The sequence below is a fragment of the Diaphorina citri genome, unplaced genomic scaffold (assembly GCF_000475195.1).
Source record: "Diaphorina citri unplaced genomic scaffold, Diaci psyllid genome assembly version 1.1 scaffold1405, whole genome shotgun sequence".
Classification (NCBI taxonomy): Eukaryota; Metazoa; Arthropoda; class Insecta; order Hemiptera; family Psyllidae; genus Diaphorina; species Diaphorina citri.
This window is the reverse complement of record NW_007378831.1, coordinates 1-24,486: the sequence shown is the minus strand read 5'-3', so window position 1 is coordinate 24,486 and position 24,486 is coordinate 1. Positions and strand designations below refer to the sequence as shown.

At 37.1% G+C, this 24,486-nt stretch overlaps 1 protein-coding gene across 1 annotated transcript in view; it reads right to left on the bottom strand.

Moving 5' to 3' along the window:
• Positions 1-21,678, bottom strand: part of LOC103515723 (potassium voltage-gated channel protein Shaw-like) — a gene marked incomplete at its 5' end in the record, with an annotated part of 61,250 nt that extends 39,572 nt beyond the window's left edge. The window contains 2 exons of the mRNA XM_008480661.1: positions 13,984-14,128; positions 21,469-21,678. Of these exons, the coding sequence (XP_008478883.1) occupies positions 13,984-14,128; positions 21,469-21,678 (355 nt within the window). The remainder of the gene's footprint in view (positions 1-13,983; positions 14,129-21,468) is intronic.
• Between the last annotated feature and the right edge of the window lie 2,808 nt (positions 21,679-24,486).

Here is a 24,486-nt window from a genome sequence, read left to right as displayed (position 1 = left end):
GGCTCTAAAAATGAGAAAAGGAACTTTTAAATTATTCAGCCCATGTTTTTCTCTTTTGTTTTCTTCGGTAATATTACCCAACTTTTCTTCGTTAAGAATCTCGGTTTGGTATAAATAAATAATGAATCGTTCCAGATGAATAAGTATGATTTTCAGGAATAAGTAGGTAAATAAGGCATTTTTCTTAATCAAAAGGTTATACCTAGGTCGTTTATACATAATACATACATCTAGATACCCAGAAAGGTGCAATAATGAATAATGTAATGAGCAAAATTTTCGTTGCCCGAGTCAAAACTCAATTACACTATTTGTATGAACGCCTGGTAGTGCAGTAAGTATGTAATGTGCAACATTAGAAAAGCGTTGTTTTGTACATAGTATCAAGGCAAAGGCACATCCACTAGAAATGTTGGCACGTTTTAACAGTTCTATCTCCTTCCTCTTATATTTACCTCTCTCTCTCTCTCTTGTTTTTTGGCTGTATCACATGTAGGTACTGGTTTTCTTTCTTCGCCAAAATATCGTCAGAATTCTTGACATTCTTGGTCTTTTTTTCACCAATGTTACGAATAAATTGCAACCAATTTATTTATTGGTGATCTTTAGCCTCCAGACTAAAGCCACCTCATATGTCGAAATGTTCTAGACCTAGAGTATTCTAGACTTCTGGATAATAACTATGTACGTAGGTAGAACCATGCAATCTTGCGAATCGAACATCATTAGATTCATTAGAAATCGAAGAGAGAAGGAAGACAGGATAGGAGAAAGCCAGCCGTTCCGAGAACGAACATTATCCCATCAGGAAAAAATCCGCCCCGGATGGGAATCGAACCCGCGGCCTAGCGCTTACAAGGCAGACGTACTACCAACTAAGCTAACTAGGCTCGCTTCTTTCTTTTTAACAACAGTAAAATTACAATGATCTCATCTAGATTTGATTATTACGAGCATTTTAATCACATGTGAATGGTGTGTTTCAGCTTTGGACGTCGGCACGGGTTTACAGCAACTCATGGTGGGCCGAAATTCCAATCTGGTCGCGCCAGCCCCTACGCCACTACAACCTAGACCTGCAACCATTGGCAGTGACGATCTCATGTTACCTCTGCAGGTTAGAAACCCTCAGGTTGTAGTTATACACTGAGGTAGGCTAGGCTCGGAAAATACAACAAAAATATACCTACGAAAAAAAGATCGATTTTGCTTCTCCCTATTTTCCAAGCATAGCCGTAGCCTAGTCCAGTGTATAACCATCACCTCAAGTTCAACCACTGCCAACCCCTAACCACAAACTATCAAGAAAATAAATCTAATGAGGAGTGAAACTGATAAATAGGAGTTTCGAGGAGAAAGACTAATAAATTGAGTTAGAGAGGAGTGATAACGAACTTCAATGAAAGATAATGACCGTTAATGAAATAATGACACAGCTGACACCTATAGGGGTATGTATTACTGCTAATAGCCTTTCCCGAAGTTTCCCTAAATGCATTTGAACGAGAGGAAAAACAATTTAAACAAAACTGTTCGTTTTCAATTACGAGTTGAGTAAAGAGCACAAATAAAATTGCGGTGCTGTTCGTATTCGTTTTTTTTTTCTTTTTTTAATGATGTGCTTTTGAAACATTCAAATGTTTTGTGACGTCATTTTTTAAAATCAATTAACATAATTTTCGCGTCCAAATTTCAGCCTCGTCTGCTTCAAGTGATGACAGAAGGGAGTTTCATTCAAACGCGAAATTCTGAGCCGGCTTTTTTTTTTTTTTTTTTTTTTTTTTTTTTTTAAATGATGTGCTTTTGAAACATTCAAATGTTTTGTGACGTCATTATTCAAAATCAATTAACATAATTTTCGTGTCCAAATTTCAGCCTCGTCTGCTTCAAGTGATGACAGAAGGGAGTTTCATTCAAACGCGAAATCCTGAGCCGGCGGTCGGCGTTCATGAGTTTTCAGTGAATCCTGCTAGCTAATGCTGTTTCGGAATCAAGTGAATCGAGGCCGTATGGAAATAATCGCACTATGTAACATAAGCACCATTTTGTGCAAAACGGCGCAGCCAAGTGTCGCAGCATTTCTAGAGCTGTGTCCACACATACTAGAACCCGTCGGTCGATCGTCAACTGAAACTGTACACTACCTCAACAACATAGATTCACCTCTTCACCACGTCGATCGACGGGGTCGACTTTGTGTGGACACAGCCTAAATCGCGCTATTTTTCGGCAAGAGGGACTTTTTTATACCTAATGGTGCCACATAGTTATCTAACGTCACTTTTCGCAGAAAATGTTCATATAGATTAGAGTTATTGCATAGTGTGCAACTTTGTTAGTAGGTAATTATTAAGCTCGATTTTCGATGGCCTAAGAAATTGACGACAGGATTTAGGACTAAAATTTAGAGGATTTAAATATTTAAAGAGATATTCTTTTGGGGACTCTCTTAAATGTTAAGGCTGTTATTTGTTAAGTTAGACGATGTCATTTTTTATTGTTTCTTTGTTATTTAGCGCTTTGCTTTCATTCCTGAATGTAGCGACATAACCGCGTTTTTCAACACTGAAATCTAGTGCAAACTGTACAGAAGTCTTGGCACTTGTGTGTGTTGTATGCTTCTATGTTACGTGGTTTTCTCGAGTTTCTTTCTTCTACACTTCACTACATATGTAGGTAGTAGGTAAAGACAACCTGTGATAAATTTCCAAGTTCAAAGGTCCTAAATTGATTGACATAAGCACCACAGACCTAGATTAGCCAGGAAGCTTTGTAGACAATCTTTAAAGGAAGAGAAGATATCATTCACTTTGATTTATTGGAAATGCCCTTTTTCAAAATTTTCGTTTAGCTTGTTTTCAAAGTAAGAAAATTATTTAATATTGAGTATCGAATGTTGTGAGTCAATTTTCTTCAGTCAATAAACACATACTTAATAATGCAGGTCCTGGCATTATCAATACTTTGAAAACAATGAGTACAAACAAATGATTTTTTCCGAATTTCCAGTCTACTTTTTCAAGATTTTATAATTCTAGTGTTCGACCGGGAAAGGGAAAGAAAAGGAAAACGATACCTACAGCGATACCTGTGGGGATTCTTGTGAAGCTCATCACAGAATGGATGAAATTGAAGAAAATTGAGGAGCACTGTGAATGCGAAACATAGTAAGGAGCTGCTACCATCTACGGGACGCTTTTGGCATCAAGTACCAGGAGGCGCGCGAACGTCAAAAGAGCTCGAAGCAATGGCAGTATTTCCTTTATGTCTTGAACATTGAAATCGGATGAACAGATAGAGTTCTCATGGATCAAACAAACAAGCTAACCGTTGAGTCAAATCTTGGACCTCGGTCAAAAGGAAAATATTTGACAGCAGAGTAAAATAAATTTGATCTTATTGTCCCGAAATCGAAGAGAGAAGAAAGACAGGATAGAGGAAAGCCAGCCGTTCCGAGAGCGAACATTATCCGTTCAGGATAAAATACGCCTCGGGCGGGAATCAAACCCGCAATTAGCGCTTACAAGGCAGAAGCGCTACCATCCAAGCTAACTATCATCCAAGTTAAACTGGACAAGTTAACTCGTTACGTCGCGTCAGAAGGGGAGGCCGGGCCAGGGCAAAATTTTCACAAGTTCTGAATTCTAGTGTATAAATTATCATTATCAATATCTCTACCTACATAGATACCAGTTATTCCACTTAACATTATTCAAACACGGGGCCCTTGTTTGTTCACTTATTTCCTAAAATTCACCAGCAAAACAAACTCATCAATAAAGTATGCTCAAGAACTTCTCAAACAATAGAACAATGAGAGCTAATTTATTATTAAACTATTCGAGATTCTGAGTTGTAAGCTATACTTATAGCGTACACTTTAGTTATAAGTTAGAATGTGGGCGAAGTTTTAAATATTTCGACAGGAAGATTTCTAAAGTTTTGATTGGATGAGCCTGGCACGTGTATGGTTTACATATTTACAACTTACAGGGTCTCTTTTGGACTGATGATTCAGAATCAAAATTTGCTGGGTTGTGAATTGTGTAGGTCGAAGAGCATTGGCATAAATAAGAGCGTTTACGTATGTACTTGTTTATGCTGCTTAAATAAAACTAAAGATTTTCTAACCGTAAGCCTTGAGTCCACCGTGAAAACTTCCATTATTGTGGTCAAATCATCAAAAAGTAATGATGGTAAAATAGCGTACACTTTAGTTATAAGTTAGAATGTGGGCGAAGTTTTAAATATTTCGACAGGAAGATTTCTAAAGTTTTGATTGGATGAGCTTGGCACGTGTATGGTTTACATATTTACAACTTACAGGGTCTCTTTTGGGCCGATGATTCAGAATCAAAATTTGCTGGGCTGTGAATTGTGTAGGTCGAAGAGCATTGGCATAACTAAGAGCGTTTACGTATGTACTTGTTTATGCTGCTTAAATAAAACTAAAGATTTTCTAAGCCTTGAGTCCACCGTGAAAATTTCCATTATTGTGGTCAAATCATCAAAAAGTAATGATGATAATATTCTATGGCTTGGTTGGGATTTGAATCCGCACCCTCCCGGAATAGAACAATCCATGATCCTGAACCACAGTGGCCTTGGACAAAACTACGCCGGGTTATGGAAGTCTGGGTCAAAGAGTACCATGTGACAAAAGGGTTAATAAAGACATTTTGAGGAAAATGATATCCATTAAAAGGCCCTCCATTGGTAACTAGGTCCAAGAGGCGGACTTTCAAGATTTTGGTTCAATGAATGATCCACCCCGTATACCGTATGTTTCGATTTAATGACGCACCCAGTCATTGTGCTGTAGGATATTGGTACTTGGTAATCCGGGTATTATTACTGCTGGGAGATAATCCGAACCAATATTGAACTTGACTGCCAATGCATTCTGTATTGGTTTGTTTTTCAAGGAGAGTGCATGTCCTATAAGCCTATTATCTTCCTCGAGTATTCAAGGAATTAAGGATACGAAGTCTCATAACGTAGATAATCCTACTATTCCTACTTCAGTTTTTGTTTTTTTTTGTGTTTTACCTATCACCCTGCAGTATAAATGAGGTATAGTCTAGTGTAGATAATGACGGCTGTCGATCGACGAGGTGAATCTATGTTGTCGAGGCAGTGTACGGTTTCAGTCGACATCGATCGAAGGCCGTCGACTACGTGTGAACACAACTTAAAAGTTACGAGTCTTCACAATATTAAAATTCACCATCCCACGACCAATAGGTAGTCAAATTACAAGAACTTATCGAGTTTATTTTCGCATTTATACATATGTAGATTTGTAGATACCCCCAGGGGCTGCACAATAACTTAGCCCCGTTGTTTATCTCTTCTTAATTGTCTATCTTCTAATAATTATAGCCCGTTAAACGCACCCAGTCATTGTGCTGTAGGATATTGGTACTTGGTAATCCGGGTATTATTACTGCTGGGAGATAATCCGAACCAATATTGAACTTCACTGCCAATGCATTCTGTATTGGTTTGTTTTTCAAGGAGAGTGCATGTCCTATAAGCCCATTATCTTCGAGTATTCAAGGAATTAAGGATACGAAGTCTCATAACGTAGATAATCCTACTGTTCCTACTTCAGTTTTTGTTTTTTGTGTTTTGCCTATCACCCTGCAGTATAAATGAGGTATAGTCTAATGTAGATAATGACGGTCGGCGATCGACGAGGTGAATCTATGTTGTCGAGGCAGTGTACGGTTTCAGTCGACATTGATCGAAGGCCGTCGACTACGTGTGAACACAGCTTAAGAGTTACGAGTTTTCACAATTGAAATTCACCATCCTACGACCAATAGGTAGTCAAGTTACAAGTACCTACCAAGTTTATTTTCGCATATAAATGTAGATACCCCAGGGGCTGCACAATAACTTTGCCCCGTTATTTATCTCTTCTTAATTGTCTATCTTCTAATAATTATAGCCCGTTAAAGCCTGTGGTAATCTCTATCATCAAATCCTTGAATGGCAAATTGATTCAGTCATTTTTTATTGACACATTCCTTTACATCTTCCCCTTTACCTACATACAAGAAATGTATTAATGTACTCTGTAACTGTAATCAAACATGTACTCTTTTATTAGTAATTTACATAAGAACATTCCTTGAAAACATACACCTATACCAGCCTCAACGCTATTCACTGGTAAACTAGGTAGGTAAGTGATAAGTACTGTTATCTCCATTATACTATGCTATTATCGGTTGTACGAGTATGATCTACATATCTATCTATACGTCCATCAGAAAACATACACCTATACCAGCCTCAACGCTATTCACTGGTAAACTAGGTAGGTAAGTGATAAGTACTGTTATCTCCATTATACTATGGTATTATCGGTTGTACGAGTATGATCTACATATCTATCTATACGTCCATCGTGTTCCATTGTATTGGTTTTTACCACATCCATCATACACAATAACGAAGAAAATACCAACTCACTGACCGGTGAGCCGGTGACCACTATAGGAACAGTATGCTGGCACTATTTGTGAAGCATAGGAACAGTATGCTACTTCGTGGCTGGCTTGATCCTGAACTTCTTGTGGAAACTGGGTAAGACAATGTGGTGAACACTATTTGTGAACAGGCTTTCGTAGGAACAATATGCTGTTTGCGTTCGCGGCTAACTTGATCCTGAAGCCTGTACTTCTTGTGGAAACTGGGTAAAACAATGGAACTATGTGGTGGCCAATATTGTAATAACGTACCAGGGTGGTCCATGACTATTCTATGGTCCGGTTGATCCACATCTTGATGAACTCCGCGAAATGATTTACCATGACCATGGCAAAAACAAAGAAGACTGTGGAAATTCATGTATACGTATGTGTACAGCATTTTGTGCCTATAAGACAATAGTAAAGGCCCGTACCCACTTGTCGTTCAGAAACTCACGACAAATGGAAAGGGGCCTTAACTTTGTTGTAATTTTACATAGCTCGATTAGAGTTGGATTTAACTCATAATAAGCACTCTTGGAATTTAGAAGATACTGTTCACTCACCTCATAGACCGCACCGAATCAATACCGCGAACAAACCGCGGATACCGCGAACAAACCGCGGATACCGCGAATACCGCGAACAAACCGCGGATACCGAGAACAGAAATTTTAAGCATTTCTATTGAAATCAGCGTGTTTCGAACTTCCTTTATCAGCGAAGAAAAAAAAAAAGTGGTTGAGCCCCATTGGAACAATTAGGGTTGTAGTATCATTTCTCATTTTCCTGCTTATTTTCACCATTGACCATGGTATTATTTTATCTTCAAACTAGGAATTTCTTTTTTTTTCTTTTTTTTTAAAGTTACAACTTTGTCATTCCTTGCATCATTATGTTTACAAGTTTTATAACATGGGAGCTTTATCTAGTCAAACATACTAGAACCTGGCAAGCGAGGTTCACTTTCTACATTTCATTATCTCGACTAATTAAGTTACGAAAACTATTCCTTTATAAACACGGCGAAATCTCTCTGCGTCACAAGGTAGAAATTTAAAGCAAACTCGAGAATCTGTCGTATTGAACGAAACTAAAACCCAACAGATATTTTTTTAATCACAGGGCATAGTATTACATATGCATTAATGAGTAAAAGCCTTTCACATTGCTAACGACATTACAGTGGAAACGACTTGTCACATTTTACATTGAACTTTCATTTGCTTTAAGATCTGATATTAAACTGCAAATCTTACAAGACTCACCTGCGCAATTTGCTATTTAGCAAAACGTGCAGCGTGGTCTCTTCAGCAAGTTACCTAACCAGTGTGAACACCTCCCTAATGCCCGAGACAGGTTAAAAGGGCGTAAAGATGAGCTAACCATACGACTTATACAAGACACTATTCAATGAAGATATAAAAGTCCTGGTTATATGAACACACGACATACGATAGAGTAGAATGGCTTCACATTTAAAGGTTGGCGATTTTGAAACTAGAAAAACATGCTCACGAATCAGGTATGAAAGGTGATGATTAGAATTCTATTAGAATCATTCTCACTCATATTGAGTTAATCAATAATTATGAAAGCCTGTTGTTCAATGTGTATAAGGACAGCATGTATACGACCAACAAGATACGTTCAGTTTTCCTTGCACAGGTCAAAAAGAAGATGCTTTTGACCTGTATGACCAAGCTAAATACATTGGTGCCTATGTCTACTAGCAGTACTAGCTTGGGTAAAAGTTACAAATAAACAAACACAAAAACCATTAGGCAACTACCTACTTTAAAGATTCTTCGAGGCACTATCAATATAGGTATAGGTGTGAGGAAAAAAAGACACATGAGCTTTTTCAAAGTCCCGTACTCCTAACAGTATCTCTCGAACACACCACATAACTTGCATGTAATTGTACAACTAAGTAATAATTATATCTATTAGGTAAAAAAAAGCATCTCATCATATTTTACAATAACGACATCAAGTATGTGGGCAAATAAAGTTGAAATTTTATGAACGGTAATTATATCTCGACTTGTAACAGGTGGTAGAATCGGTATGCATTATATATATATGTAGGTAACAAGCATTTATACATGGGTTATTAAATAGATAGACTTACAGTGAACTATATACAATGTACATAAACCCGTTGTGTGGCCGATAAAAAAGATATCTTTTCTTTATTCTGTCATCACCATTCAGCTACAGCTGGAGCCGCTTCAACAACATTTACTTACCTAGTCTAGCACTAGTGGGTATGTACTTATAATTAAACCTTTAGCTTACCTAGTTTAGCACCGGTAAACATGGACGGGTTATTCTTGATGGCAGTCATCCGCCTGTTGATCACATTAACACTCTCGCCTCTCTTTGGTCTGGGCTGCTCCACTGGTAACACCCGTCGTCTTTTCTTGGGTAACTTGGACCTTGCCTGGAAGAAGACACAATAAAGTGGATAAACACTAGGTCGCCGTACCTACTGCACTAATATACTACCTATGAAGGAGGTAATTACGAAGCAAATGATTGCTAGTTATGAACAAAGGTAGAAATCCTATGGAAGGAAGGAATTTTCATTCTATTGATCATTGCTTATCCTCATGTATACAATACACCTCGCTAAACTGTATGCCTTGTCTTGGACTCGAACCACAAGGCTCCGGATCTGAAATCCACCGTGCTAGCCACTACACCACTGAGGTAGGTAGGAATATTGTAAATAAAATAAAAGCCCCCCATGATGAACTTTGTACCTTTGTACCTGTACCTTATACATAAATATTTATATTATGTCAATACCTACCTGTGGCTTTTTTCATGTTTAACATTTTATTTATTTTTCGAAAAAACATCATTGTTTAAATGCCTCCTCCGGTCATACGAATACCTAATAATAGGTTCAAACTGGGAGGGCGGGGAAAAATGTTTCAAAAAATTTCAGTTCATACAGCCAAAGGTATGATAGTTAGGGATTGTAACATTTTATTTATTTTTCGAAAAAACATCATTGTTTAAATGCCTCCTCCGGTCATACGAATACCTAATAATAGGTTCAAACTGGGATGGCGGGGGAAAAATATTTCAAAAAATTTCGTTCATACAGCCAAAGGTATGATAGTTAGGGATTAAAAATTTGTCCCTTGTTGATGATACTTTATAAAAACCGTCAGAATGTCAATTAGGAGGTGTTTTTTATTCCGTTATTCAAAACTGAGGTTGTTCGAGCTCCATTGAATTGTTTTAACCCTCCAGAGTATACAGAATAAACTTTTTGTTAACTCTCTTTTGGAAGCAAATTTTGAAAAGTGCTATAGAAACATTTATGTCAAACGCAAATTTTATATACGAGTATGTGGGTACGTACTACGTACCAATTTGTTGTCGATTTATTCTGTCATTATTGTTTTCAGAATTTATACGAGTAGTAATTAATCAATTTTTGTTTATTTGCACATTTACAGTTTATTATTTTTTTCCCTCCCAACACTACCTACTTAAAGTAAGCAAGTATTATACTTCAAAATGAATAAAGAAACAAGTTTTTCCTTTCTTATTTTCACCTCATTCCCCGTCCCGTTTTCCAATTTTCCAAACCATTTAATGTTTTGTTTTTCACAATTCTGTTTTCTGCCTTCCCGTTCAGCGATGATAAAGCCGATGGAAATTCTGTTGGATTTTTCTTTCGTTTCTCTTTTATCCAATGTTGTCTTCCTTATTCGAAGCTTTATGCTTTTCCATGTTCCTTGTATTATTTAAATTTAACGGTAATGTTTTCCATTCTTATTGTTTTATTATTGCGTTTTCTATCATCCGCATCCTCCGACTTTTTTTTCTTCTTTTTAGTCCGTCCTTCCTTTATTATTACGGTAGTAATAAAAAAAGGTATAGTGGACGGGCTATTGTATTCGCTTCGGTGTCTGTGTGTCTGTCCCCATATGGTCGACCTATATATCAAATTTTGTCCAGAAAACCAAAAAAGCAAAAAACAAAAAAACAAAAAAAAATGGTTTTTGGGGATTTTTTCAAATGGTGGTGCAAATTTTGTCCAGAGAACCATAAAGCCAAAAAACCAAAAAAACTGGTTTTTAGGATTTTTTTTTTTTTCCACATTTTCTCACACAAATGAGCTCTGATCTTGAAATTTGTCGCGACGACCTATGAACTCAAAGCGAGAAAGTTTCTTCACATTTTCTCACACAAATGAGCTCTGATCTCGAAATTTGTCGCGACGACCTATGAACTCAAAGCGAGAAAGTTTTAGATAACACTTCAGTCGATAAAGACCGGTTTTAGCGTCACCTATGTTAAGCTACGCCGAGCAAGGCCAATAAATGGATGGGTGACTTGAACCTTATATTTACCGGTTTTAGCGTCACCTATGTTAAGCTACGCCGAGCAAGGCCAATAAATGAATGGGTGACTTAAACATTATATTGGCAGTTATTAGGAAACATTAAAAGGACTAAAGGGAGAACGGGCTCTAGTCTTGATTCTAAACCATTACATGAAAGATGAAACTAAAATCAAATCAATAATAATAAACTGAATATTAAACAAATCAGGTAGGTACATAGGTACTGATTTTCTTTAACCACCATCGAATAAAGTACGGGCTGAAAAATTCCCGGAGGGACGGGCCTAGCTTGTTTCCTTTTTTTCCCCCTTTCCTTTGGTACAGCACGGAATGTGTTTATTTTGTTTATCTTGATATAGAACATTGCCCCATTTTCTTTCTGTACAAGTGAATGGCTTGTGTGTAAATCTTCTGTGTCTGAGACGAACAGATTTGTTGTTCGGTTCAGAGAAGGCTCTAAAAATTTCCTACATGCATTACTTATATTCTTATTACAGCCTAAAATAGTGTGTATAGATATTTATTTACCTGTGTATCTTACATCATAACTACCTACCGTTATTTTCATTTACAAATAGAAAGTAATACCTACCTTTTGTTGTTGTTGTTGTTGTTGTTGTTGTTGTTGTTGTTGTTGTTTTAGCGGCTTTAGCTTTCGCCGAATGGCAATAACAGAATAAAGAATACCTACCTTTTGTGTTTATTCTTACTGTGTAACAATGTAACATGTAACAATATGTATAATTTTATTGTTGTATGTATCTATAGGATTTCGTCTACTTATTGTACTAATTGGTTTCTATCATTGGCTTTGTTTCAGATGCCACAACATGTTTCATAGAAATTTAAGAAACTCCTTTTGTATGTAAGTCTTAAATTGAAACATTTAGCATGCTTTTAATTCTTAATTACTACCTAGAACATATAAGTACATATGTTGTTGTTGTTGTTGTTGTTGTTGTTGTTGTTGTTGTTGTTGTTGTTGTTGTTGTTGTTGTTGTTGTTGTTTTAGCGACTTTAGCTTTCGCCGAATGGCAATAGCAGGATAAAGAATACCTACCTTTTGTGTTTATTCTTACTGTGTAACAATGTAACATGTAACAATATGTATAATTTTATTGTTGTATGTATCTATAGGATTTCGTCTACTTATTGTACTAATTGGTTTCTATCATTGGCTTTGTTTCAGATGCCACAACATGTTTCATAGAAATTTAAGAAACTCCTTTTGTATGTAAGTTTATAAGTCTTAAATTGAAACATTTAGCATGCTTTTAATTCTTAATTACTACCTAGAGCATAAAAGTACATATGAATGTTGTATTGTTTCTTCAGTAGTATTCTCAATTTTGAGATTTCAAGATATGAAGCAGCAAAACGTAAAATAAGCATGCTCAGAATCCGCATAATGTATACCTCTCATCTTTAGGGATGTATGTTAATGTGGAACCCAACTACCTCCATCTACAGGAAACTCACCAGTGATGAGTCAGGGGGGGTCTTTTTGTAACAACAATTTCCACAAATTGAAACACACCTTCCTCCTCGTCATTTCACATTCAGCCTCATTCGAAATTCGGCATGTTTTATCTCTCATTTGGACTTCAACGGAAATTTATTCAACGCCACTCTCAATTTTGAGATTTCAAGATATGAAGCAGCAAAACGTAAAATAAGCATGCTCAGAATCCGCATAATGTATACCTCTCATCTTTAGGATGTATGTTAATGTGGACCCCAACTACCTCCATCTACAGTACAATGTTTTTATCTTCATTTCTTATAGGAAACTCACCAGTGGTGAGTCAGGGGGGGTCTTTTTGTAACAACAATTTCCACAAATTGAAACACGCCTTCCTCCTCGTCATTTCACATTCAGCCTCATTCGAAATTCGGCATGTTTTATCTCTCATTTGGACTTCCACGGAAATTTATTCAACGCCACCTTGTTTAAACATCCGAGCATTTTGAAATTTCACAGAATTTCCCTCCCGCAAATTCCCGTTTCCTTTCCACATAAATTTATTTCGGGATTAAAACGAGCCCGTGTTTCATCATGATTGAAACCAGGTGGAACGCGTTTCCTGCCATAGGTACGTTCGTATATCTTGAAGATCAAGAAAAAGAAGAAGACGATAAGGGAGAAGAAGGAATAGAGAGGGGGGGGGAGAAGAAGAAAAAGGAGAGGAGGAGGAGGAGGGACAAGAAGGCAAAGAAGATCAAGAAGAAAACCGAGAAGAAGAAGAGGAGGAGGGAGAAGAAGAAGAGGAGGAGGAGGGACAAGAAGGAAAAGAAGATCAAGAAGAAAACGGAGAAGAATAAGATGATGGAGAAGAAGAAGAGGAAGAGGAGGGGGAGAAGAAGGGGAGGGAGACGAAGAAGAAGAAAAAGAATAAGCTGATGAAGAAGAAGAAAGAAAAGAGGAGACAAAAAGAGGAAGAGGAACATCAGGAAGAAGAATTAAGAGGAGAAGAAGAAAGAAAAGATGTGGTAGATGAAGAAATATTCTCGAGAATTAAAGAAATTTCAATGTCGGAACATACTTGGGACGAAAACAGTTTGGAAAGTGAATTATTTTACAACAAGGACATAAACTATGACAAAGGCTTGAAGCTATGTATGTATGTGTGGACCAGAGAGAGAGAGAGAAAACAAAAAATAAAGATGAAACGAGAAAGCTAAGTTCGAGCTTGTACTGAGAAAAAACGAACCTTCCTTGTTTGTACCTATGTACCTAATTCAGTATGACTGGGAGTAAATAAACAAAGTTCCAGTTCCAGGTACCCTATGTACTTGCAATATTAACCCATTAACTTACCTGACTAGGGGACGTAAACAGAGAGTAGACTAGTGTCTAGCTGTGGGACTATAAACAGGGAGGAGAACAGCTAACCCTAACCAGCCTAGCTAGTCGTTTTCAAAGAGTTCTTTCTGCTTCACGATGATTGTCTGCGGTTCAGGACGAGCCGATGAAACATGGGTAGAGACCATGAACCCGTTGTGTGGCCGATAAAAAAGATATCTTTTCTTTATTCTGTCATCACCATTCAGCTACAGCTGGAGCCGCTTCAACAACATTTGCTTACCTAGTCTAGCACTAGTGGGTATGTACTTATAATTAAACCTTTAGCTTACCTATTTTAGCACCGGTAAACATGGACGGGTTATTCTTGATGGCAGTCATCCGCCTGTTGATCACATTAACACTCTCGCCTCTCTTTGGTCTGGGCTGCTCCACTGGTAACACCCGTCGTCTTTTCTTGGGTAACTTGGACCTTGCCTGGAAGAAGACACAATAAAGTGGATAAACACTAGGTCGCCGGTTCGATTCCCGCCCGGGGCGGACTTTATCCTGAACGAATGAGGTTTGTTCTCGGAATAGCTGGGTTTCCTCTATCCTGATGTCTTCCTTCTCTCTTCGCTTTCGATAAGACCTTAGCAGTTACAGTTCCCTCTATGAAACCTATAAGAAAAAGGGTAATTCAATAATGGTAAAAGCTAGGGTAATTTGGTCCTTGCCTTGGCACTAGGTCGCCGGTTCGATTCCCGCCCGGGGCGGACTTTATCCTGAACGAATGAGGTTTGTTCTCGGAATAGCTGGGTTTCCTCTATTCTGATGTCTTCCTTCTCTCTTCGCTTTCGATAAGACCTTAGCAGTTACAGTTCCCTCTATGAAACCTATAAGAAAATGGGTAATTCAATAATGGTAAAAGCTAGGGTAATTTGGTCCTTGCCTTGGAGGAGGAAGAAAGCAGCTGATGTGTTTTAGCTTTTAGTCTTCATAAATAATAATAATAATAATAAGCTTTGGGACGACAATCACTTAAAGAAAAAATTAAAACGCAAATTTCCTTTTAATTTTTACTGCAATCCATAATTAATCAAACCTCTACTAAGAATTTTACTACAGGGTACCGGTACCTATGTACCTAGTAATTTGGACCTTACCTACATAAGTGGCAATTTCAAAATGAGTATTTTACGATAATGGGACTCCGTAAAATTGTCGCACTTATCTTTAAGATTTTAGCAAAATGCCATGAGATCAAAGCCACAGGATTGCATTCTGGACATTCTACGAATACGCAATAGTGGGACTTTCAAAGGGATAAGAATTTTACTACAGGGTACCGGTACCTATGTACCTAGTAATTTGGACCTTACCTACATAAGTGGCAATTTCAAAATGAGTATTTTAAGATAATGGGCCTCCGTAAAATTGCCGCACTTATCTTAAAGATTTTAGCAAAATGCCATGAGATCAAAGCCACTGGATTGCATTCTGGACATTCTACTTGTCTTATACGAAATACTAGGGCTTTCAAAGGGATGTATTATGGTATTATGCAAAGAAGTCTCATCCTTCTATTCCTGCACAGCTTGTCCGTTTTGCTTGGAGAGGATTAAAATAGGGATTAAAAGTCGAGAATTTAAGGAGACTAACAAGGGTAAGAAACCCTATTCCCGAGAAGGGATACTGCATAACTTGAATAGTCTACATTCTGCAGAGGGGATTGTTTCTTGACTATTTTAAACAGTGGCGAAGTTCGAGCAGAATCTGTTCCGGTGCAGGGAGAATCGAAAATACAATAGTTAGACACTGAATAAGTAGCGATCAGTAGTGACGTTATCAAAGTAAAAAGAAGGAAAAGAAAAAAAGATAGAGTTGATAAAACTAATAAAAGAGCCTCTTAGTAATGCTGTAAAAATTGCAAGGAGTCAAAGCTATTCTAAAGTTGACTCAATATTGTTCAAAAGTTTGTGCAAATAGCTTGAGCGTGTAAAGTCACCTTAAGTGATAGCACCATTGGATTTTTAATAGCTGTGCAATAGTGATGGTATAGGCAGAAGGATGATTACCGAAAAAAGAGACTGAATAAAATCAAGAAAATGCTCCAGCCTTTGAAATAAGTGAGATAAAATCCCGCCCTTAACTCCAGCACTGAAATAAATGCTGGGCTTTTGTATATTTGAGTGGCGCCAGTTTGCTGTTTGCTATAATGTCTCTCTGTTCATTTGTGAAGACTAAAATATTCTCTTTGTATGCAAGCTGCAGCGGAGCAGTCTGTGCATTTTACACAATGAACGTATTCTTGTGATACTAAGTAGAAATTGTACCAGGAGAAAACTAGCTGAGAGTACATTGTAATACAAAAGGTATACCTACTGCACTAATATACTACCTATGAAGGAGGTAATTACGAAGCAAATGATTGCTAGTTATGAACAAAGGTAGAAATCCTATCGAAGGAAGGAATTTTCATTCTATTGATCACTGCTTATCTTCATGTATACAATACACCTCGGTAAACTGTATGACTTGTCTTGGACTCGAACCACAAAGCTCCGGATCTGAAATCCACCGGGCTAACCACTACACCACTGAGGTAGGTAGGAATATTGTAAATAAAATAAAAGCCCCCATGATGAACTTTGTACCTTATATATAAATATTTATTAGAGAATATTCAATTACTTACGTCTACGCTCCAAGTTTACTCAGGGACTTATATTCTTCGAATAGCTATCTAATATTCCAATATCTAATGTTCTTGACGCATGTACTTCGAATGTCTTCTCTCTCCCTATATTATAATGAAGTCTTTTAGAGCTGTACAGACAATACGTGTACATAAGCCTATAACGGAATTGAACGTATGTGTATGTATACTCGTGTACATTACTCTATTAAAATACGTGTATGTATATGTATATGTATATTCTTCGATATAAACCGCTTACTGTACTGTACTGTATTATCCCCCCCAAAAAATATCACTTCGTGGCATAAAAAAGACCCCGCGAAGTCGTTCCTCCCAAAATAAATCAAGTGCCACAAAAAATAAACAAAACTCCATCCCACCCCAAAAAAGATTAGAAATCAATTTTGTACCCTGCCTTTTATTGTCATTTTTCTTCTAATTAAAACCACGAGCTTCCCACTTTTCTTTGTTCACGGTGAAAAAGAAACGTCGAGTTGGCATTCATATGCTGAGTTAAACTACCCTCCACACCAAGGTCAGCACAAATTTTAATGAATTAATTTCTTCTTCGACTGTCTATCTGAGGTCGTCAGCTCAGGTCCCAGTTTGACTCATTACCCAGTAGTACAGTCACTTTTATACACTTACATGTGCACAGTTCTAAAATTTAATTCTTTGTACAGTAATAGTTCTAAAATTTTACTGTAATAGGTATTCCCTATGGGCGAGGAGAAAATGTAGAAGCTAGATTTCGTCAAATGCAACTGAGAGCCGGAAATAAAATCAGCAATTGAATAAGAAATACATGAGATGCATCCTAAATTAAAATTTCATTGGGAAAAAAACTCTTTCCATTACCCTCTTCCAGTTCCTCCAATGAATGTCTTCTCTCTAGCCATCATTCATTGAAACTCTAACTTATTTTCAAGCCCTTTTTATATATTTACTTTATTTTTATTTCTTTATTCTTCTACCTATGACCTTTAAGTTATTTCTTCCCTTTCTATTCAAATTTTCTCAAGATACTTTTTTTTCAAGACCCGTTTCCTACATTTCCTCTTTTTCTTCGCCTTTCCCCGTGTTCAGACAGGGTCGGCGTTTTTCGTCAGCCTCTCAATCAGCCCTGGGGTGAATGCTTTCGGCTGATATTGCAGTATTTCTCTTCTTAATTGGGTTTCATATTGAAATTGTAATGCTATAGCCACATACCTACCTACCGATTTTCTTTGAATATATGTACAATAGCATTTTCCTTTTATTTTAATATTTTATTTAAACTTGAGTGCCTGATACCTGAAGAACAAGCGAAACAGACCAATGGGCTCATTTTGTATGCAGGTACGTGGGTATCTTTCATATTATTATTTTGTATTTCTCTCATGAGTGTGCTTCAGTTCTCGGAAAAAAAAAGTTCAATCAATTTCATTAGCTCTTTATTATTTTATTACTAAGTAGATATCATTCGTATTCTATTTCCCAGTATTTTGTCTGACCGGTATTGCTTTTGTTCATTTCAGCAGAAAAAAAGCATACTGTTATTATTCTGAACTTGTTCACTGCATTTGAAAAAAAAATAACCTGAAAACCTCCACACCAAGGCACAAAAAGCTGTCGTCATCAATACAGCAACCATCTTATGATGATTTTTTAATTCATACATTCAATATACCTACTGCAAATGTTCATCAACTTGGAGAAATCCCGTTGATAAAGCATCGAACCCAGGATAAACCCTGTGCTGGAAATAATGCTAATAATAATACGGCTCTTTATTATTTTATTACTAAGTAGATATCATTCGTATTCTATTTCCCAGTATTTTGTCTGACCGGTATTGCTTTTGTTCATTTCAGTAGAAAAAAAGCATACTGTTATTATTCTGAACTTGTTCACTGCATTTGAAAAAAAAAAATAATAATAACCTGAAAACCTCCACACCAAGGCACAAAAAGCTGTCGTCATCAATACAGCAACCATCTTATGATGATTTTTTAATTCATACATTCAATATACCTACTGCAAATGTTCATCAACTTGGAGAAATCCCGTTGATAAAGCATCGAACCCAGGATAAACCCTGTGCTGGAAATAATGCTAATAATAATACGGTGTAATGCTGTAATGGCTCTTGATGGCACAAAAGAATAATATTTTCAATATTCATTTATGTTGCAAATGTTAATTATGTTTCCAACTTCCCGTAGGAAAGGCAGGAAAGCTCGCCCGGGGATATTATGTATTTCCATTGTTGAAACCGTTTCCCCAGCTACCCACTCCAATGAATAATCAAAGAAAATCAAACAAGCCCCGGGCAATGTTGTTCTCCGACAAATAACAACGAAACAGGTCGTGTACTGATGAGAACGCCAACATATTATTCGATGGCTGAGAGAGAATTTTTTCTCCATTTGAAGAGAAAGAATAAACATTTTTCGTTTCCATGTTCAAGAATTGAGTAAGCCAGCCTAGTTAGCTTGGAGTCTTGGAGCGCAGCGCATCTATCTTGTAGGTAATTGTTAAGCACTAGGTCGCGAGACAAAAAGAGGAAGAGGAACATCAGGAAGAAGAATTAAGAGGAGAAGAAGAAAGAAAAGATGTGGTAGATGAAGAAATAAAAAAAAGCAGAAGAGAAGTTAAAAACCTAATTTATTTTCTTATAATAAGATGAAATCATGTTCATCGTTGAACCTTTGCAATTCTCCTATGTCTCGGGGAATTTTTTCTCGAGATGGAACGAGGAAGAAGAAGAAGAAGAAGAAGGAGGAGGAAGAAGGAAAAGAAGGAGGAAGAAGCTGAGAAGGATGAAGAAAAGAAGTAAAAGGCTGTGAAGGATGAAGAGGAGGAGGCTGTGAAGGATTAAGAGAAGAAGAAGTTAATGCTGAGAAGGAAGAGGAGAAGAGGTTGACTGACGAAAGAGGAGGAAGAGAACAAGGAATAGGAGTTGATTCCCCAAAGAATTTGAAAACATTGTTACTCTTTGCTAAAATTCACTCCAACAAAGCGAACAAAAAAGTTATAAAATCATAAGGGAGACGTTAGAAGAGTATGGTTTCAATTTTAGGGAAGTCAACTTTTCTTTTACATATAATAAGATGAAATCATGTTCATCGTTGAACCTTTGCAATTCTCCTATGTCTCGGGGAATTTTTTCTCGAGATGGAACGAGGAAGAGGAAGAAGGAGGAGGAAGAAGGAAAAGAAGGAGGAAGAAGCTGAGAAGGATACAGAAAAGAAGTAAAAGGCTGTGAAGGATGAAGAGAAGAAGAAGTTGATGCTGAGAAGGAAGAGGAGAAGGAATAGGAGTTTACGAGTATTCCCTGAAGAATTTGAAAACATTGTTACTCTTTGCTGAAATTCACTCCAACAAAGCGAACAAAAAAGTTATAAAATCATAAGGGAGACGTTAGAAGAGTATGAGAGAAGGGTTTCAATTTTAGGGAAGTCAACTTTTCTTTTAGGTCTCAAAATGTTTTGAAAAATTGATTATGTTAGGTATATTTTTGGTTCGGTAATTGAGAAGTCGAAGATGCCAAATGGATTTGGTTTAGACTTTAGACAAAGTAATTTATTTACGTTATAATGTGAAACGTCTTCGTTACATTTCGCAATTTGCAATAGTCCCTGCAATGGATAGGTATCTTTTAGATTTAGACAAAGGAAGGTACAATACAAAACATGGATAGGTAATTAGGTATCTATAGGTTTTTATTTAACTAGAACAGGGTGAGTCGACCGCCCATCGATCGACGACCGGTCGACCATGTGTGGACACACCTTGAGAGTTCATAGTGTTGGTACCTACCTTCGGACCTCCCTGTATATATTAACCCTACAACTCGTGTACATACCAATTTGTTCGCTATATCATTCTATCGCTTGTGCCAACCCTGCCATTACCATCTTATATTATTTCGGGATTAAAACGAGCCCGTGTTTCATCATGATTGAAACCAGGTGGAACGCGTTTCCTGCCATAGGTACGTTCGTATATCTTGACGATCAAGAAAAAGAAGAAGACGATAAGGGAGAAGAAGGAATAGAGAGGGGGGAGAAGGAGAAAAAGGAGAGGAAGAGGAGGAGGGACAAGAAGGAAAAGAAGATCAAGAAGAAAACGGAGAAGAATAAGATGATGGAGAAGAAGAAGAGGAGGAGGGGGAGAAGAAGGGGAGGGAGACGAAGAAGAATAAGCTGATGAAGGAGAAGAAGAGAAGGAGGGGAGAAAAAGATCTGAGACGAACAGATTTGTTGTTCGGTTCAGAGAAGGCTCTAAAAATTTCCTACATGCATTACTTATATTCTTATTACAGCCTAAAATGGTGTGTATAGATATTTATCTACCTGTGTATCTTACATCATACCTACCGTTATTTTCATTTACAAATAGAAAATAATACCAGAGAATATTCAATTACTTACGTCTACGCTCCAAGTTTACTCAGGGACTTATATTCTTCGAATAGCTATCTAATATTCCAATATCTAAAGTTCTTGACGCATGTACTTCGAATGTCTTCTCTCTCCCTATATTATAATGAAGTCTTTAGAGCTGTACAGACAATACGTGTACATAAGTCTATAACGGAATTGAACGTATGTATACTCGTGTACATTACTCTATTAAAATACGTGTATGTATATACTTCGATATAAATCGCTTACTGTACTGTACTGTATTATTCGAGGAATGATATTGTCTAGTGGCCCTTATCGGATGATGGTTTTCCTTTAAGCCAGGCTTAACTAAGTCGGGATTGAGACGAGATCTCCCTATTCTAATACCCTTATCGATTGAACTCAATCTCAAGATAAATTTGCAGTGGTAAACCTCGACCTTTATACTATTCAAATTCTAGAATAATCTAGAAATGAACTAAGTCTCAAGATAATCCGCAGGGGTAAACCTCGACCTTTTACTGTTCAAATTCTAGAATACAAACAACTTACCAGTTTTTCACTCCAGAGGTTTATGTAAGGTTTTCCAAAGGAGTTCCTTTATTTCTAAGGTACATTTCGTAGCACAGAAACAGCTGCCTCCATAAGGTACCTATGCTGTTGTTTTCTGTGTGTAAAATCATGTCCATCCTGTAGTAGATATGTATGTCCGTGATTAGATGGCCGAAGAGATGTGCTAAACTTACCTGGGCATGTGAGTAGAAACGGGAGAAATTAGACACTATGACTGGCACGGGAAGGGCAATCGTGAGCACACCCGCCAGGGCACACAGAGCGCCCACAAACATACCCACGTACGTTTTGGGTACCATATCTCCGTAGCCGACCGTTGTCATGGTAACCAGCGCCCACCACAGACCCAGAGGTATGCTGTTGAAGTCGTTCTCTGGATTTGCCTGGAAGCCAGTTTTTTGTGATTAGCACATTGCATACATAAAATATGTTATTTCAAGGCTGTCATACAAATCAATAATAATCAAGATGAACTTTTTTGTTCTTCGGGATTTTAATTTGAAAATTGAAATATTTGAATCGATGCCTGTGGCTTAACAAGGTGGTACGTTATGATCTCGTAATTTACCGTCTATGGGTATCGGCACTCTGATTTTACTAGGATGACCACCAGCTAGGTAGTCAATTATCCCGAACTAGCCAGCAGCACGTGTTATGCCCATGGGGTTACACATCCAGGAGGCTACTAAGCTTGACGAAGCTTATCTTCAGTGATGTGTAGCAAATTGCTATTTCCACCTTGATATATAGTCTATCTAAAGTCTGCAAAAGATCAGTTATCTGTTCCATATTAACTATAGCCAATTAGACACGATATGCAAAGGTGTGTCCATACATAGTCCGGCCGTCCATTGACGAGGTAAATATATATGTTGTCAAGGCAGTGTGGACGTGTCAATTTAATGTTTTGTTTTTCACAATTCTGTTTTCTGCCTTCCCGTTCAGCGATGATAAAGCCGATGGAAATTCTGTTGGATTTTTCTTTCATTTCTCTTTTATCCAATGTTGTCTTCCTTATTCGAAGCTTAATGCTTTTCCATGTTCCTTGTATTATTTAAATTTAACGGTAATGTTTTCCATTCTTATTGTTTTATTATTGCGTTTTCCATCATCCGCATCCTCCGACTTTTTTTTTTTTTTCTTCTTCTTCTTCTTCTTCTTCTTCTTCTTCTTTTTAGTCCGTCCTTCCTTTTTTATTACGATAGTAATAAAAAAGGTATAGTGGACGGGCTTTTGTATTCGCTTCGGTGTCTGTGTGTCTGTCCCCATAGAAGGACTTATCCAAACCTGGTCGACCTATATATCAAATTTTGTCCAAAAAACCAAGAAAATGGTTTTTGGGGATTTTTTCCACATTTTCTCACACAAATGAGCTCTGATCTTCAGTCGATAAAGACCGGTTTTAGCGTCACCTATGTTAAGCTACGCCGAGCAAGGCCAATAAATGGATGGGTGACTTGAACCTTATATTTACCGGTTTTAGCGTCACCTATGTTAAGCTACGCCGAGCAAGGCCAATAAATGAATGGGTGACTTAAACATTATATTGGCAGTTATTAGGAAACATTAAAAGGAATAAAGGGAGAACGGGCTCTAGTCTTGATTTTAAACCATTACATGAAAGATGAAACTAAAATTAAATCAATAATAGGTAATAAACTGAATATTAAACAAATCAGGTAGGTACATAGGTACTGATTTTCTTTAACCACCATCGAATAAAGTACGGGCTGAAAAATTGCCGGAAGGACGGGCCCAGCTTGTTTCCTTTTTTTCCCCTTTCCTTTGGTACAGCACGGAATGTGTTTATTTTGTTTATCTTCATATATTAGAACATTGTTCCATTTTCTGTACAAGTGAATGGCTTGTGTGTAAATCTTCTGTGTCTGAGACGAACAGATTTGTTGTTCGGTTCAGAGAAGGCTCTAAAAATTTCCTACATGCATTACTTATATTCTTATTACAGCCTAAAATGGTGTGTATAGATATTTATCTACCTGTGTATCTTACATCATACCTACCGTTATTTTCATTTACAAATAGAAAATAATACCTACCTTTTGTTGTTGTTGTTGTTGTTGTTGTTGTTGTTGTTGTTGTTGTTGTTGTTGTTGTTGTTGTTGTTGTTGTTGTTGTTTTAGCGACTTTAGCTTTCGCCGAATGGCAATAGCAGGATAAAGAATACCTACCTTTTGTGTTTATTCTTACTGTGTAACAATGTAACATGTAACAATATGTATAATTTTATTGTTGTATGTATCTATAAGTTTTCGTCTACTTATTGTACTAATTGGTTTCTATCATTGGCTTTGTTTCAGATGCCACAACATGTTTCATAGAAATTTAAGAAACTCCTTTTGTATGTAAGTTTATAAGTCTTAAATTGAAACATTTAGCATGCTTTTAATTCTTAATTACTACCTAGAGCATAAAAGTACATATGAATGTTGTATTGTTTCTTCAGTAGTATTCTCAATTTTGAGATTTCAAGATATGAAGCAGCAAAACGTAAAATAAGTTTTAGATAACACTTCAGTCGTTATTTTAAGACCGGTTTTAGCGTCACCTGTGTTAAGCTACGCCGAGCAAGGCCAATAAATGGATGGGTGACTTAAACATTATATTGAGAATAAAGGGAGAACGGGCTCTAGTCTTGATTTTAAATCATTATATGAAAATAAAATCAAAAAATCAAATCGAGAATGATAATAAACTGAATATTAAACAAATTAGGTAGGTACAAAGGTATTCTAACCATGATCGAATAAACTACGGGCTAAAAAATTCCCGGAGGGACGGGCCCTGCTTGTTTCTTCTAATTAAAACCACGAGCTTCCCACTTTTCTTTGTTCACGGTGAAAAAGAAACGTCGAGTTGGCATTCATATGCTGAATTAAACTACCCTGCATACCAAGGTCAGCACAAATTTTAATGAATTAATTTCTTCTTCGAGTGTCTATCTGAGGTCGTCAGCTCAGGTCCCAGTTTGACTCATTACCCAGTAATACAGTCACTTTTATACACTTACATATACACTGTAAGTACCCATAGCAATCATATTTCTCACCTTCCTTGGAAGAATATTTTTTCTTTGAAAATACCTATCCCATATAAAAAAACCCCCTCTTCCTTTTCTAAACCTAATATTCCTCATTTTTTAATTAACCCCAGTCACAATGGCTACCCTTGAA